This window comes from Dermacentor silvarum, chromosome 1 (genome assembly GCF_013339745.2).
Source record: "Dermacentor silvarum isolate Dsil-2018 chromosome 1, BIME_Dsil_1.4, whole genome shotgun sequence".
Lineage (NCBI taxonomy): Eukaryota > Metazoa > Arthropoda > Arachnida > Ixodida > Ixodidae > Dermacentor > Dermacentor silvarum.
In genome coordinates, this window is record NC_051154.1 from 17,306,360 (window position 1) to 17,323,001 (window position 16,642).

At 48.0% G+C, this 16,642-nt stretch overlaps 1 protein-coding gene across 2 annotated transcripts in view; it reads left to right on the forward strand.

Moving 5' to 3' along the window:
* LOC119457446 (neuropeptide F receptor) overlaps window positions 1–14,867 on the forward strand; it is a 77,179-nt gene extending 62,312 nt beyond the window's left edge. The window contains exons 1-3 of one of the 2 annotated variants that reach the window (XM_049665114.1): window positions 5,424–5,470; window positions 8,017–8,182; window positions 11,945–14,867. In XM_049665114.1, the coding sequence (XP_049521071.1) occupies window positions 8,147–8,182; window positions 11,945–13,156 (1,248 nt within the window). In that variant the 5' untranslated portion in view covers window positions 5,424–5,470; window positions 8,017–8,146 and the 3' untranslated portion in view covers window positions 13,157–14,867. Of the gene's footprint in view, window positions 1–5,423; window positions 5,471–8,016; window positions 8,183–11,944 lie in introns of those variants that run through there. The other variant, XM_037719003.2, reaches the window with a different exon arrangement.
* Window positions 14,868–16,642: the final 1,775 nt, after the last annotated feature.

Sequence of the window (16,642 nt, forward strand, 5' to 3'; positions counted from 1 at the left end):
GACCATCGGCTTACGAGCACCACGCTACAAATATATTCGTCTAAAAAATCAGCGATATAACGTAACAACCTGAGATCCGCAAGATATCTGCTGAGAATAGAGAAAATCACAATGCTTCGCTTGCCACGTACACAACAGCCGCTCTCCCGAGAAGCACTGCGTTCTTCAGTCCCAAATAACCAGTAGCGAAAAAAGAAACTGAGGGAAAAAAAAAAAGACACGATGTGTTCTTCCCGTGAAAAAGTAAAATAGGTGGTTTACATGACGATTTGTAGCTAATGTAAGGCTATTTCGCGGCGAATCATTTTCGTCAGTTCTTAAAATAAGGGTACTACTCGCATAGACTGCTCTGATCAAAACGGCAAAAGCCTACGCGACGCGCGCTCGCAAATCATAGGCTACTCAGCATCGGTGCAGTGCTTAGTTCGTGAGCGAACGTAGGTACGTGAGCGAGGATCAGAGAACACTTATTTATGAAAAACACGATGCGATAGTCTCAACTTTCTTGACACTTACCTCGCAAATGTAGCAGCTATCCGTTGCCTTCCAGTGATACCGCTTTACTTGGGCTTCCCATCTCTTCCTTCGCTCTGGGTCCCGGGGGAAGCGTAAACAACGAAGCCCTTTACGCGTCGATCCGGTGCACTTGGGAACACAACAGCCCGTCATGTCGACTCGATGCACTTGACAAGCTTGTCATTCATGCGGCTGAACACTGTCCAGCAAGTAGAAGCGTCAGCGACGCATCCGCACGCACTGTGTCTCGAACTAAGCACCGGCACCAAGCACTCGCAACCGCTCGCTGTGACTCAAGATGGCGCCGCAGCGAGAAAGCGGCGGCGCGGGTGCGGTCAAAGGATGGCACCACCTTGAACGGCGGCGCTGGCATCGAGGCACCCTAACGAACGCCCTTGTGCACCGCAGCGCCCCTAGCTACGTACGAGAGAGAAAAACGCCGGAAGCGTTCTCCGGAAGCCGGAGCGTGGCGTACATATATATATGTACGCCACGTCTGTCTTGCGCTAGCGGGTAGAACACCCGGCTCCTAATCTGGTAGTGCATAGCCTAGCCCAAATACGTGGCCAATGCCTTGCGGTAGCCAATCGATAGCCAATCGATATCTAATCGATAATCGAGAAATAATCAATAAATTCCGGGAAATGCTGGGGATGACTTGATAGTGCTTAGCCTAGCCCAAATACGTGGCCAATACCTTGCGATAGCCAATCGATAGCCAATCAATACCTGATCGATAATCGATCAATAATCAATAAATTCCGGAAAACGCTGGGGATGACTTGGTAGTACTTAGCCTAGCCCAAAAGCCAGGACTAGCTAGGTACCCATCAGCTCCGCTGTTTCTCCAGCGCCTCCAGTGCAAGCTACGCTAATTTTTTTCGCTAGTATGCGTTTAACCTCATTCAAAATAAGTATGTTTAACTCTTATAAGTTTAAATTAAATGTCTTATGGTGGTCTTGTGAGATGTATAAGCGCCCGGAATGAGGTTTTTGTAAACTGACGGTCACAACTACATTATCACATTTTGATGATGAATTGCGCATGATTGCGCATTCCAATTTGGCAGTAAAACCAAGCAGACATTTCTTTAAGACTTTTGTCGGTGAAAAGGACAGAAATACTAATATAGTATAACATATAGAGGAATGACAGGCTACATGTTTTTAAGAAGAAATGTGTAAACTGGTCTTGAGTATGCAGGTAAGAAAACACCTCATTATCTATGCATTTTAATGTACAGAAAACGACTAATGAGCATGCGGCGTCATGTAATTCACCTTGTTGAAGAATAAAACTGGTCTTTCAAACGGATTTAAACAAAATAAAATTAAAGGGCACCACAGAATATATGCTGCTCTTCACTCGCTTAGAATAAATCACATTCTTTGCTGACGCTGTGCAGCGCGCACGGGAAGAGTAAGAAGCCCTAAAACTAGATGGCACCTAAATTCTTCGCAAGAACAGCCAGGAATAACACGAGGCCTCTAACCACGCTTCATAAGACCAATATAGCGGCTGGGACAACAGCAGACAGGAACGCCTGTCGAAAAAGACCACGGAGGCCATTGCTGACTTTATTCAATATCCATGCGCGCGCGGGCTCCCACCATCGACTTTCTTCTCTAATCTGAAACACATTTCCGCCCGCGACGAAACTGGCGAGCTGAAAAGCGGGAGATTCGGCAAGTCCGCGTCTAGACTCGGAAGACGCAGGAAGGCAAACATTGTGCCACGTACGGCCCAGGAATCCATTAAGCGTACTCTATGTGAGGAACCGCCCGATGAAGAGCCCGGCCAAGGAGTTGACCAAGTGGGTGCTTAGCTAATTGGATTTTCCGTGCTGCGGTCGCGAAGGGCCTGCGTGTCCGCATCAAGCAAACACTGCACTCAGAGCCACCACAGGAACTTGTTCTACAGTAGTTCTGTGTCGATACTGTACCGTACCATCATCACACAGTTAAATTGAACTCATTAGAATATTAAACAAAATATGAGAAAGAACGGAACCCTGTGGAACTCCTCTGGACTGATTATATTTTTACGTCGAAACGCCGCCTTGGGAGCAATAGAATTTTCTATCTCTTAGGAATTCATAAATCCAATTTGCAATATATGGGGAAAATTCATGCTCTTTAGGATATTCAGGAGAATGACATGCTCGGCACTGTCGTATACCTTAGCTATATCAAGAGCCACCATCGCTGCATCTGCCGCCTGCGTCAAGCAAGCTTAATGCATCTCTCGAAATCAACGTGCGCGCACCAAATCGAGCATGCCGGTCTAAATACCATCTGACCTGAGCTTAATAATGTGTTATTAGTTAAAAACCTCATTATACGGACATATTTGTAATAGTTTCATATTATTTTATGTTAATGCAATGGTGCTTATGTTGTCCATATGCAATCCCGCTCCTTGTTTCTTAAGCAGGGGGAGAATCTTAGCAAGCCTCCAATCTGGAGGAATCCAACTGTTCTTAAGGGGAGTAGCTTACGATATTAAGTAGGTCCTGTGGAGACACATCAAATACTATTTTTAGCATGCTCGTTGTGATACCATCTGGACCTGGAGCTGAGGCAGGTTGCAGTCTCACAACGTGCGCAAGCTCTTCAATCGTTATATTTATAAACTTGTCCTCGGATGCAATCCTGACAAAGTTCAATTGTAACTGAGCTGTAAAACGCTGTTCTAATCCTCTGGAAATTGTTTGCTAATGATTCTGATAATTATTTACGCGATAGGATTACTGAATTACGGGCGTTGGTATAGCCTTGCGAGAAAATTGTATAGTTTTTCTTCGTAAATATTCTTTGCTAATGAAACTGTTCGTTCAAACATAGCTGACACATACGTATAGTTACTCCAATTTGTAAGGCATTGATCAAGAAGTTTCTTCCATGCAGCCTTTCGGCGTCTATAATCTCGTGCACAGTCAGGGTTCCACCAGCTACAGCCAGAACCATCAGCTACAGCCAGCCGGATTCTATAAGTCTTTTGCTGTCGATAGTGCAAACTCAGATTTCTTTAGAGTACCCTTCAAAACCGAACAAAGTCTCATAGCTTTGGTGTCTCTCTCCATACCTATCAAATAAGACAGCATTTTGATGGAGGCGAAATGCAACAACGCCCGTGTGCTTGCGTTTTAGTGCACGTTAAAGAACCCCAGGTGGTCAAAATTAATCCGGAGCCCTCCACTACCGGCGTGCCTCATAATCAGAACTGGTTTGGGCACGTAAAACCCCAGAAAGAAGAAGATGAAATAAGACAACGTGGACGGTAACGTTTTCCTAAATTTTGAATAGTCCACGAAAATATGTACTTCATTATCTAAAGGAATTAAGGGGCAGGCAGTATCCATCAATATAGGACGGTGATCACTACTTGTGGCGTCATCAACGACAGCCCAAGATACGCTTGATAAACCTGAGCTAGTAAATGATAAGCCTAAGACAGAGCTCGACTGACATCTAACGAAAGTTGCATTTTTGGAATTCAGGCAAGTAAAATTGTTCGAAAAAGCCCAATCCCATAAACGTTTCCCGGATTCATCGATGCGAAAACCCCACGCCAAATGATGTGAATTGAAATCACCCGTGAACAACGTGTTCTTTTGGCAGTAGTCCACGGTGGCCTCAAGTGTGCGGACATCCCAGCAGGGAAGTAGGTATTAATTATAGAGAGCGCTGCGCAGCCTGGAAGTATTATTCCTAACACTAAAATTTCACATTCAGGAGATATATGTTCATACACGAGGTAGAATTAAGGCTTTCACTTCGTCCTCTCTTCCTGCTCCTTGTCACCCAGCATGACGGCCACTTGCTCTTTCCTCTGACACGTAATGAAAACGCCATCGTTCACAAGCGGGTCAGCCTTAAGCCTGGGTAATATAGATCCACTTCCTAGAGGTGTATAAACCCGTCCAATTCTCTTAGGAACAGTGCCAGCACAGGAAAATTTTGCGGAATACTAGCCCAATTCCTCGTAATCGACATTTTCTCAACTTGCAAATACTTCGAAGAGGCTCAGTGAAAACAATGTCAAAAAAAATTTCTTACTAATTGTTCTCTAACGACGTTGCGATAGAACAAAAAACTCGCTACAATGAGAAATGAAGCACCGTATGTGCGGACTGCAAATAGCTCTAATGGAATAAATTCGCGAATGCGCTTGTACTATAAGTTTCTTTTATCTTGTGTCTTTTCTTTTTTTTTTTTCTTGTCGTTCGATTTTTTTTTTTTTTTTTTTGCCTATGATTCGTCTGCGCTGACGTGCAGTTGAAGAAGATGTGTTCGTTTGCCTCGTTTCCTCCAGCGAAACAGTATCTTAAATTGAGCTTCTTAATCACACTTTGCAAAAGCACTTAACTGCGCTTAAAAACGTCTTACATTTGTTCTGTCCTACATTTCAGCTGGTTTCGTAGAACGCGGAACAGCTTTGGTGTCATTCACATGCTATCGTCAATGACGGCACTGTTTTGCGTGCGTGTGCGTGTGCGTGTGCGTGTGCGTGTGCGTGTGCGTGTGCGTGTGCGTGTGTGTGTGTGTGTGTGTGTGTGTGTGTGTGTGTGTGTGTGTGTGTGTGTGTGTGTGTGTGTGTGTGTGTGTGTGTGTGTATGTGGCGAATGTCAATGTAGAATGCAAAAAGCGTCCGAATAAAATGTGCAAAAAAATTGTCCAGAATACGTCATTGCTTCATCAGTTCGCTGCCACGGCGCATGTATTTTCCTTGAAGAAATGCACGTGTGTCTAAATGTAAAGGTGTAAGCCCTTGCTCACGACTGTTGTCCCGCGGCGTTTCAGGGACAAAGAGGCAATTTTGAACAACTTGGACAATTTTCCATTCCCGCGTTCTGTAATAACATTGCTTTCCACGTGTTCCTTTTTTTTTTTTTTTTTTTCTTGCAGGCGTGCACTTGCATCAAAGTCGTCGACAACCTCCGCCGACACAAAAGTGAGCGCGCGAACGGTGAAAAATAACTTGCGTGTGCGGATTGTCCCCTCATATATTTCAATCTGGAAGCGACTATGGAGCGTGCTGTCAATGTCTTTGTAGCGCAGGTAGCAACGGAGCGAAGTCATAGCAAGCAAATGCCGCAACGGCGGAAAATCTAGGCCAGCATAATATCAACACCCCGCAGAGAAGTAAAGCAACACACCGCTGGAAGACGCCGTGCCGCAGTACGCGCGATTATTTGCATCACCCAGCATTAATGTTGTGTAGAGAAATATTGGCACGACGTTTTAAATACGGTACCTTGCATATTCGAGCCCCTCTTGAGTGACCAATGTGTTTATAGGCGTACAATAACACGCGAAAACAATACGGCATACACGAAACGCAGGAAACAGGGCAGTCAATGCCATTCTCGATCGCGAGCACATTCTAATATTATTTCCAAAGCACTTTTCACCGAACAATAGCATTAGTGAGAAAAACATTTAGCAGCTAGCTGACCCCTCACAAAACATAATCGCCTAGTATTGGCGAACCATACTCGCTTCTCCAGCTCCTCCGCCTTTGCTATACGAAGAATATTCGGTGCCCTTTTTCAACAAAGCTCAGTTCATAACGCGCATTCACACGCAATTTATTTTACGCATGCGCTTCTTTATTACCTAGGCTTCGCGAGATACTGACATCTGTAAGCATCGCTGGCTGCTCCTACCTCCACCTCGTACTCCTTCTTTGTCATGCTAATTATGCATAAAAGTGCTGGAAATGCTGCAAGAAATAAAAAAGTCAGTTTCCCCCGAACGGCGAAGCATCAATTGCGACAGCAAATTTACTAGCAAGGATACGGAGTTATACGGAGTAAGGATAGTAGTTTTATTGGCTGCATAAACTTGGACACATTCGCTTACTAACTGAATTAACAAGCATGGTGTCAGCGCGCTCAAGCAAATATGAATAGATCACACTTGATGATCACAGACAAGCACTGTCAAAACGCTGGCGTGAGCAAGCGCTGTGGGAGCAGTGACAGAATTAAGGTTCTCTCGCTTCAACGGAAACTGAGCTGCCAAAGCACAGCACGTACTAAAGTAAGAGCCGTGTGGAGATCGCTTTCAAGATACGGTGCGCACGACAGCCATCAGCCGCGTAAAGTACGCAGTTGGTGGCAGAGTAGAAACCGCGCCCCCTCCCTCCCACGCTACCTTCCCGCTTTCCTCCTTTCCGACAGTCCCTTGCGCCCGGTCGCACATTTAGTGCCGCAGCTAAAAGACGCCTCCCCTCCCTCTCTCCCATCCCCCCACGGTCTTTCGCAAGACGGAAGATATCGCGTTTGAGTCTCCGCCGTGCGTTCACTCTCCGTGAAAGCGCGCATCCCTCGCGCGCTTTCACTCGCACATACAGCATACGGCGCGCGGCGACCATAATATCGCCATTGGACTTTATACGGAACCTCACGGTGACGACGACGTCGATGGTGACGGCGATGGCAGGAATGCGCTTGGAGTGTCCATATAATTGCTATCGTAATAACACGGTGAGGTGACTCCAAAGGACGACCGCGCATGCACGGAGACAAGTCACCGATCGTAGTTTGAAGAAACTGTTTTAGGGGGTTCCTGAACCACCCCTCGGACTTGGTGAAAAACATAGCCCGCGGACAGCATACGCTGCTGTGAACATCTCAGCCAAATTTTGCAGTCGTGCTCGCTGCGTGGAGCTCGTAAGCGGAGCGCGAAGTCACCTTTCTCTCAAACAATCCCTTTTCAACAGAAGCCCACTCCTCACTATTTTCTGGATGCTTTATTTCGTAATATAGCGGATTCCCACATGCGGCTGCTATTGGCCAATAGCTTACATCAATCAACAAGGGTGTTTGCATCAGTGAGCTTCTTCCTACTGTTACGGTGTATATCTGTTAACGATGTTTAATAAACAGGCTGAAGTAAGCGAAAATCTGCTTTTGGATTTCGATAAGAATTACGTACTTCCGGAAGAAGCCGACTATCGTCCGCTCACGCTCGGCCGCGGCTGCCCGTGTAGGTAGGTAGGTAAAAACTTTATCTTTTTTTATCTTTGTCTGGCAAGTTTATGGGCTTCACCCTCCCTAGGCATCTGCCACGAGCCCTTGGGCTCTGGCGGCGTCGTTGGCCCGCTAGACTGCCCACAGTTGATCTTTTGGGGCTGAGCTGAGTAGCACAGCACACCAACGCGCGCGGAGGCTTTCGCTGTAGTCCGTTTAGTCCTGTATGCATACCTGACCAGAGGCGGTTGCACTTGAACTCCATTGTTTTTGTGGAGTTCCCCAACCAGTTTGACTCATGTATATACTTCCCGCAATTCTGCGGCTTTTCTCTGTTTCCTTTCTATGCTATACTGGCGAGCGTTCATATTATGAGGCACTGCCACACCAACGTTAAAATGAATGTGCTCAAATCACAATTTTAATTAATTTATGGGCTAAATTTTTGATTGATTTTGCGGACTGGTTTCTTACTGACTCAATGCGGCTGCGTGCTACAAGCAAACACTACACTTCAACGCAGATTCTGCAGTGGCGCTGTGTAGAGCTGTGCATCTCTTGGCCTAGAGAGATCTCCAGACCGCGAGGACGACCCGTTGGTCCTCGGCCAAAGCTGGAGTGCGTTGGGTGAGCTCGGAGAGGGCACACGTATCATGGAGGGCCTCAGCATGAGTCCCAACGAGCTAATGGTAAGATTTTAAAACGATACTGCGCATGATTATTAAACTTTGTTATTACTAGCACCTAACTAAAGCACCTAACTCAACTCTTCCCAAACGTTTTATTCTCCCTGGGTTACCTTTATTTTTCCTTAATACAGCGGAGACTGTTCATTTCATGAGGAAAATTACAATGGTAGGGTGGTTAATTCCTGTTCAAGCCAGAAAGTGTCTCATTGAAGCTCAGCGGGCCATTTTAATCCAGTTGCTGCTCAGGAGTACATTTACATATATAGGGCGCCCCACGTAACTTGAGTCAAAATTTAAAAATATGCGAATGCGACATAGCTGGACAGAAACAAGGTAATGTTGCTTGGCGTCGCTTGGACATACCCAGATTATTTTTTACACTCCACCTAATTACATAATCAGGCTCAATTAATTAATCAACTTCTCGATTATTATAGATAGATGAAAAGTGTCAATGAGAAGATTGTAGAGCAACATGAGAAACTCCCGATACAGATTTCTGTTGCTCAATACGTGCTACATAAAAGTGTTTTTCCGAGTGTGAAATATGCCCACAAATACACGCAAACTGCCTCGAGCGGCCAGTCGCGCGGCAGTTTTGCTCAACTGCAGAATAGGTGCCATGGACGGCAGAGGATTTGGTAATATTAGGATATTAAGAAATTTGACGGAATATGATGTAGATGGCTGACGAGATACAGAGCTAATTGGAGACGGTTGCGAGGGGCCTCCGTCCTGTAGTGGGCATAAAATAGCCTGATGATGATGATAAAGACAACGGGGATCAAAAACAAATACAAAATGCGCAGATGCTGTGCACTTGGTGTTTTGTGCCTCGTCCTTCTTACTGCTAACATGTTTCACCATGCCGGTAACCAATTCGCGCAGCCTTCAGCAATCGTAAGAGTACTTCTGAGATCATGGAGGCAGTGGCTTCGGTGAATTGTTACACCGACGGGCGATGTGTGGGTCAGCTGTTAACACCCAAGGCGTCTCATGTGGCTGGGTGACAACGACGCCGAGAGACGCAACGGCAGGAGCCGCCGGTAAAAACGCTGAATATGGGGCGGGCTTTAGGCGACCGCTCCTGCGTTGAGCGTCGGCGTCCCTCGGCGTAACCAAGTGAACGAGCACAGCAAAGGATAAAAGAGCGAACGCGGAGCGGGGAATGAAAGACGGCGATAGCGAAGAGAGCGCGAGGAGGAAAGCGGAGCAGGAGGGTGCAGCGGAAGCATGAGGAGGAGGAGAGTATGGCGAAAGGGTGAGGAGGAAAGCGGTGTGCCGCACGAGACGTCCTCGACGGCGGCGACCAGGCATGTATGGAAATCGATACCATGTATGGAAACAAAGCGCTGGAGTGGGCTTCTGACCCACTGCACATGCGCTACTTCGCCTGCGCCGCCGCCGCTAGAGAATGCGCTCCGCGCACACCACGCGCTCCCGTGTGTGACTTTACAACTGCTAGTAGGTACAGCGGGGGCGTGGCACTGCGGGTCACGTGACTTCCGCTTAACACGTGTTGTCATCGCAATCGTGGAGCTCCTATAAGTGCCTAGGGACTTTTGAGGCACTGGTCTGGCACGAGACGGTCTTTGGAGGGACCGCCAGTCGTTTGTCGCAGGCGCGAGGACAAGCGGGTGCAAGAGAGAAAATTGCGTCCGCGCTTGCGCAAGCGGATACTGCTCGCGTTTGTACCCCGGTGCCGCGGCGGAAGCCGCGGTGCCGGGCGCCGACGCGAAGCGGCGGTCGTTTATTTAGCAATACCATCGTTTCTCTCTCGCACCTGCTTGTCCTCGCGCCTGCGAGAAACGATGGTATTCCTAAATAAACGCATCACTGTTTTGATGATCCAAATATAATCTATCAGGGAGGGAGCAGTCTACCTGACTGGAGCAGTACTTTTTATTTGAGGTATTGCTACGCTGCGCTCCACAACACCCCAACGACCGCCGCTTCGCATCGGCGCCCGCCACCACGGCTTCCGCTGCGGCACCGGGGCACAAATGCGAGCATCCGCTTGTTCACACCACCACAGTTCACTGAGATAAAAAGCCGTCATGCCACACCACCACTACTGCAAGGATTTTCGCCACTAGAGCAAACGCTACAATAATAAAGCGCGGCCGGCGTGTGCCAGACACTGCCAGACATTCAACGCGCCCTAAACGATTCGCTCCCTACGCACATAGGAGCTGCGCACTGCAAGGTCGCTGCGTCCGGTCCCGGAGATAAGAGAGCCACGCTTAGTAACTAGCAGCCGACGCGCGACTGCGCAGACCAGTACCTCAAAAGTACCTAAGCGATTATGTCCCTAGGCACCTAGGAGCTGCACGATCGCCATGACAACACGTGTTAAGCGGAAGTCACGTGACCCGCAGTGCCACGCCCCCGCTGTACCTACTAGCAATTGTAAAGTCGCCTCCCGCGTCCACGCTTTCTTTCTCAACAATGAGCGACGCAACCGGTGGAAATGCTTCGTCTGCCGCTGCTGCAAAGCGAGCTGCCCGAGCAGAGGCTCAGCGCCACCGCCGAGAGAGCCCTGTCGTTCAGAATCAAATTATTTGCCACAATATATAGCGAATTCAAAACACCTACACAGCTGCGCTCAAAATTCGTATTAGGGAGTATCGTAATTGTCTGTGAATTTTTTTTCGCCTCAAACAAAATTCTCTCCTATTAAAATTTCTACATCACAAGCAGAAGTGTTGGTGCGTACAGTGAGCTATCTCACGTATTTTTACCTTGAAGGCCTTAATGCTTCATTTTGGTCTGAACATCGTCTGAAAGTGACTTTTTGGCAACTTCGTAAGTAATTTTACGAGAGTACTTGATTTTATAGTCGAACATTATTGTAGCATAAATAATAGCAACGGCAAAAAATAGTAAAAAAAAAAGTATTGTGGCTGAAACGTTTACTACTTCTTAATCTACTTCCTAAATATTATAATTAGATGAAAAGTGCCCATGAGAAAATTGTAGAGCAACATGAAAGACTCCCGATACAGCTTTCTGTTGCTCAATACGTGCTACATAAAAGTGTTTTTCTGAGCATGAAAGAAGCCCGCGAATACACGCAAAATTGCCGCGCGACTGGCCGCTCGAGGCACTTTGCGTGTATCCTGATGCCGGACACGTTATTAGCAAAGGCGGCGGCCAATGGGAAAAAAGCACGTACGAAGGAAACAGTTCGTCAATTCAGCCCCTGGTTACGCGTGGCTGGATGCTTTGGACCCTTGTAAAACGTTCTCGTATGCCTAGCGTATAACTATAATATGTAAATGAGAACCAGCTTCAATAGAAGAGTTTTCTTCGCCTGTACCGCGTGCCTGACATCTTGACATATCGTTCCACATTTTCGGGGCATATTTTCTAAAGAAATAACTTTCCGCCTATGCAGTCCTTGCTTTCACAGTACTCATAATAGTAGGCGTCGACATCGCGTCACGCAGTTCTTTAACACTTTTCTAACTTTATTTTGCCAGATACATGTTTAGGAAGCTAACAAACACGGATCCTAGAACCCTGCATTCTGTGATTTTATAGAGCGTGTCTCATTTTTGTACAGCATTGACGTCAATCCTGCTTTTACGTATCTCTCTTCACCATACGTTAAGTCGACAATTGCACGATGACGGTAGCAGCTTAGAGAAACGGTGTGATGTAACCGCGTGCAGCTTTTAAATAACGCCAATCACACAGTTTCCAGCGTCGCTGTTGCCAAGTGCTGCACCAACTATACCAGTTGCCTCCGTTCATGCGCAGGCCCTTCTGTCGCAAAACAAGAGCGGCAACGACACCGAGGAGCTGCACCGGCAGCTGGAGAGCCGCCTGCTCTCCTTTCTCGACCGGAGGGCCATTGACAGCGACACGCTAGCCGCTCTGCTGGCAGCGTATACGCTGCTCATCCTCACTGGCGCCACGGGCAACGGGCTGGTCTGCTTGGCGGTGGCGCGGCGCCCTAAGATGCGCACGGCGCGGAACTTGCTGATTGTGAACCTGGCGGCCGCCGACCTACTGCTCTGCCTGTTCACCATGCCCTTCTCGCTGGTGGAGATCGCACTCAAGTTCTGGCCCCTGGGTGGGACCACGTGCAAGCTGGTGGCCGGTCTGCAGGCCACTAGCGTCTTCGTTTCGACGCTCAGCATCACGGCCATCGCCATCGACCGCTACCTTGTTATTGTCTATCCGACCAAGCAGCACTGGTGCTTCTCGGCGCTGGTCGGCATGCCACTTATCTGGCTGCTGGCGCTGCTGCTGTCTGTGCCCATGTTCGTGTACCGTGTGCTCGACCACATCGAGCTACCGGACCCTGCGCGGGGCACAGTGGTGCACCTCGAGTACTGCGTCGAGCACTGGCCCATCGAGGAGGGCCGCTTCTACTACTCCATCTTCTCAATCGTGTTCCAGTACTTCATGCCCATCACCACCGTGACCGTGGCCTACGCGAGTATCTGCCGCCGCCTCCGGGTGAGGCTCGTTGCCAAGGCGGGCCCGTTGAACCAGAGCGCACCGCGCCAGCAGCACGACAAGCAGCGTATGCACCGCACCAACGTGCTCCTGGTGGCCATCGCCGCCATCTTCGCCGCCAGCTGGCTGCCCCTGCACATCCTCAACCTGGTCGCAGACTCGACGCCCAGCCTCACGGAAGACTCTCGCCTGTACCGTGTCTACTTCGCCTGTTGCCACATGGCCGGCATGAGCTCGGCCTGTTCGAACCCGCTGCTCTACGGATGGCTCAACGACAACTTCCGGCGCGAGTTCCGGCGTATCCTGTCCACATGCTGCCCGCGGCTGCGCACCCGGCGTGCGTCCACAACTGGGCCGCCATCCGAAAGCCGGCCGCTTACGGGACAGGCGCTTGTGCTGTTTCGCCGCCAACCGCGGCCACACACCCAGGACACCTGCGTGGAAGCCGCTCCACCGCGACCAGCCGGAGACCAGTACGAGACGCTCGTCGTTCTCAGCCAGCCGTAAACGCTGGACCCATTGCGCGCCCGCGGGTGCTGTAGCAAATCCGGAGTGTGCGGACCCCGTCGTTGGTTACTTTCTCGTACAAAAATTTACGAAAACCAAGTCTTGATACTGCCTTGAAGGTTTTGGTATGGCTCACTGTAAATGTATGGTGCGTTTGGACTTTTCAAAGCACACTCGATGCTATGAAGTGAGCTGTGCCGCTGCATTATCGTTTCAACTACGCCCATCGTTTAAGTAGCAACGCCGCACTTTAGGCTATGCCGTCGTGTTTCCGTCGTGTATCCTGCAAGTGCAGCCGCCGATTCAATGGTTATGGCCGCACTTGCAAATCGTCGTGGTGCGTGATTGTGCATGATGCTGAATGTGCTACAGCCAGGAAACATTTCGGAAGTCAAAGGTGCTCTTTCGGGAAAACCATACTTTGGGGCCGCCCCGTGGTAGCCATGACCGCTAATTAGCGTCTTGTGGGTGCCAGCTGGAAGGTCACACATAACAGCAACACCTGATTTTAACGTGGCGCTTTGGAGGATCGCCTTTCCTTGTTTTTACGAAACTCCGTCTTTCAGGTCGACATGAGGTGGGGTTCGTCATTTTTAATAATATGCTCAGACTGTTTTCTGGTACTTCACTTTTCGAAAGTTGACATCATTGCGCCAGGTGAATGGTGTCATAATGTGTTCAATGCCCTTTGTAAGTGCGACTTTTTTTCCTTCTCTCTCTGTTTAAGTTAACTTTACGCGCCGGGCATGGTAACGCCTCCTCTACCGGTGCAATTTCAAGGTTTTAAGAAAAACAAACTATTCTACAACGCCAACATTATTTCCTATCTATGAGTCATTAATTACAAGACAGTAATAACAGTAAAAAAACTGCCTGGCTGGTATCAAAGTGTGTTGGGAAATAAAGAGCCTGGGTATGATTGGTGTAGAGACTTGCACCTGGAGTCTGAAGGCAGTTGATAACATGGTAACATCCTATAAAGTACTTCGATTTTATACCGGAGCGAGAAAACTGTGATGCTGATAAAAAAATGTGCTTAACGTAATATGTGATCAATATAGGAAATGGTACTATCGACCAAAAAAGTTTACGGACCAAGGGATCTGATAAAAAGCTGAATATCTCCGCAGCCTCAAAACGCAGCCTGGTATTGCCATTTCCAGCCTCCACTGGTAAATGCCAACAACATTGTCGTGTACGGTTTTACTGGCTACTTTGAAAGGCTGCTCGGATATTTAACGTTTTGTGAGATCCCGTGGTCCGTAAACTTTTTTGGTCGATAGTACACATTGCAATACATTGATCTTATTCATTAGGGCATGCTTACTCTTTTTTATTTTTATTTTTTGACAATAACAGCACAGGGCTTCCAACACATTCGCCGTGGTTGCGTTCTGAAAGAAGATCAACCAGACCGGCGTATCTTTCCGACATTCCGACACACAGCCCCAGATAGAGTGTTCAGTTCAATTTGTATCTGTTTTCTGCATTTAAATGTGTTTACGACGAGCCGTTTGTAAGCGCTTCTTTGTTTAAATAACAAGAAATTAATTACACCATGTGTAAAAGAAACCCTCTGTTGCACCCTTCCTGAATTTCTGACTGAATTTGTGCACCTTTGACAAAAATACAACATATTATTCTGCTCTGTCACTAATGCTGAAGTTGTGTTTTATTGCGATAGCAATTATATGGACACTCCAAACGCATTCCTGCCATCGTCGTCGCCGTGAGGTTCCGTGTAAAGTCCAACGGCGATAAACTCGTCGCCGCGCGCCGTATGCTGTGTATGTGTGAGTGAAAGCGCGAGAGTGACGAGCGCTTTCACAGAGAGCGAACGCACAGCGGAGGGCAAACACGACGTCTCCGGTCGTGCGAAAGGCCCTGGGGGGATGGCAGGGAGGGACGGAGGGGAGGCGACGTTTAGTTGCGGCACTAAATGCGTATCTTGCGACCGGGCGCAAGAGTAACTGGCGACTCAGTCTCCCACGCGAAAGGAAGAAAGCGGGAAGGCAGCGCGGGAGGGAGGGTGCGCGGCTTCTAGCTCAGCCAGGAACTGCGTACTTACTTGTACTCTGCGCGGCTGAGGGCTGTCGCGCGCACCTTATCTTGAAATCGATCTCCACACGGCTCTGACCTTTTTATGCTCTGTGCTTTCGCCGCTCAGTTTCCGTTGAAGCGATAGACCACACGAACCTTCGGTTACTGCTCATGCCGCGCTTGCTACGCCAGCGTTTTGACAGTGCTTGTCTGCGGTCATCGAGTTTGGTCTATTCATTTTTGCTTGAGCGCGCCAACACCATGCTTGTTAATTCAGTTAGTAAGCGAATGTGTCCAAGTTTATGTAGCCCATAAAACTACTATCCTTACTCCGTATACTCTACTAGTAAATTTGCTATCGCCATTGATGCTTCGCCTTTCGGGCGAAACTGCGACTTTTCTTTTATCTGTCCATAACACTGATTACCTTCAATGCTTTCTGCACCGTATGTGAGCGCTACTGACTGCAGCTGTGAGCACATAACATGGCCGCCACAAAAAAAAAAACCGTGTAAACTCAAAGAAAGCAGCAGAAGAAAAAAGAATGCAGGAGAAGGTGCATCAAAGTATCCTTTAAATGGGAAAACGAACATAAGGTGCCTCCACAACAGAGCGCACATTGCTATGAAGCCACACAGTGGGTCAATATTAGTCTGCAATGAAGATCTCCACTTCACCTTCAAAATTATTGATGTTTCTGGCATAGTTAATGCACACAAAACTGTATTTCATTCTCTAACGCCGAATTCCACGGTTACACTTGGAGGAGCAACCACCTAAATTCATAAGCGAGCACTCGGGTTTCTCCCATCTAAATGTTACAGTGGAAAAGAAACTGCTACGCGCCGGATCGACCCGGAAGTTAGTCCGTGTGGATGGTTTCAGGAGTGGCATCTAATGTTCTAAGAGTCTGTTTTTGTGGTTAACGGTATTTTACTGCAATTTCAGTATGTCTGCTGCGGTCGTCTGTAGTGCTCGAAACGCCACTTAAGCCCCGCATGGGCACAAACGCAGCCATCCTGACACGAAAAAAAAAAAGTTCTGCATCCCGATGTTTGCATGACGCTCCAAAACCATGAGTCGTCCTCGTCCTCTCCGCAGGAGGAAGCGACGGAACGCATCTTTAAATCCACGCCCCGAGGGCGGATTGAAAGAATGCTCCTCAGCGTAAAAAGTTGGGGGAAAGGAGGAAGAACATGGAATTAATCAAGTGCAGTCAAGATATGAAAATTCGTTTTCCAATAACGATATTCATAGACAGTTTACACATACCAGTATGTCACGGTTCTTAATAAAAAAGGGTTCATCGATTTCCCTGGTTTGCGTGTCTTTACTATATCGTAGAGAACTGACTCAAATACCGGAACGCAGTCACATTTCGAAAGCTTGCCCTGTAGCGACCTCCGTTGGTGCCTTCGTTTGCGCTTCAATATAATAAATACCTAC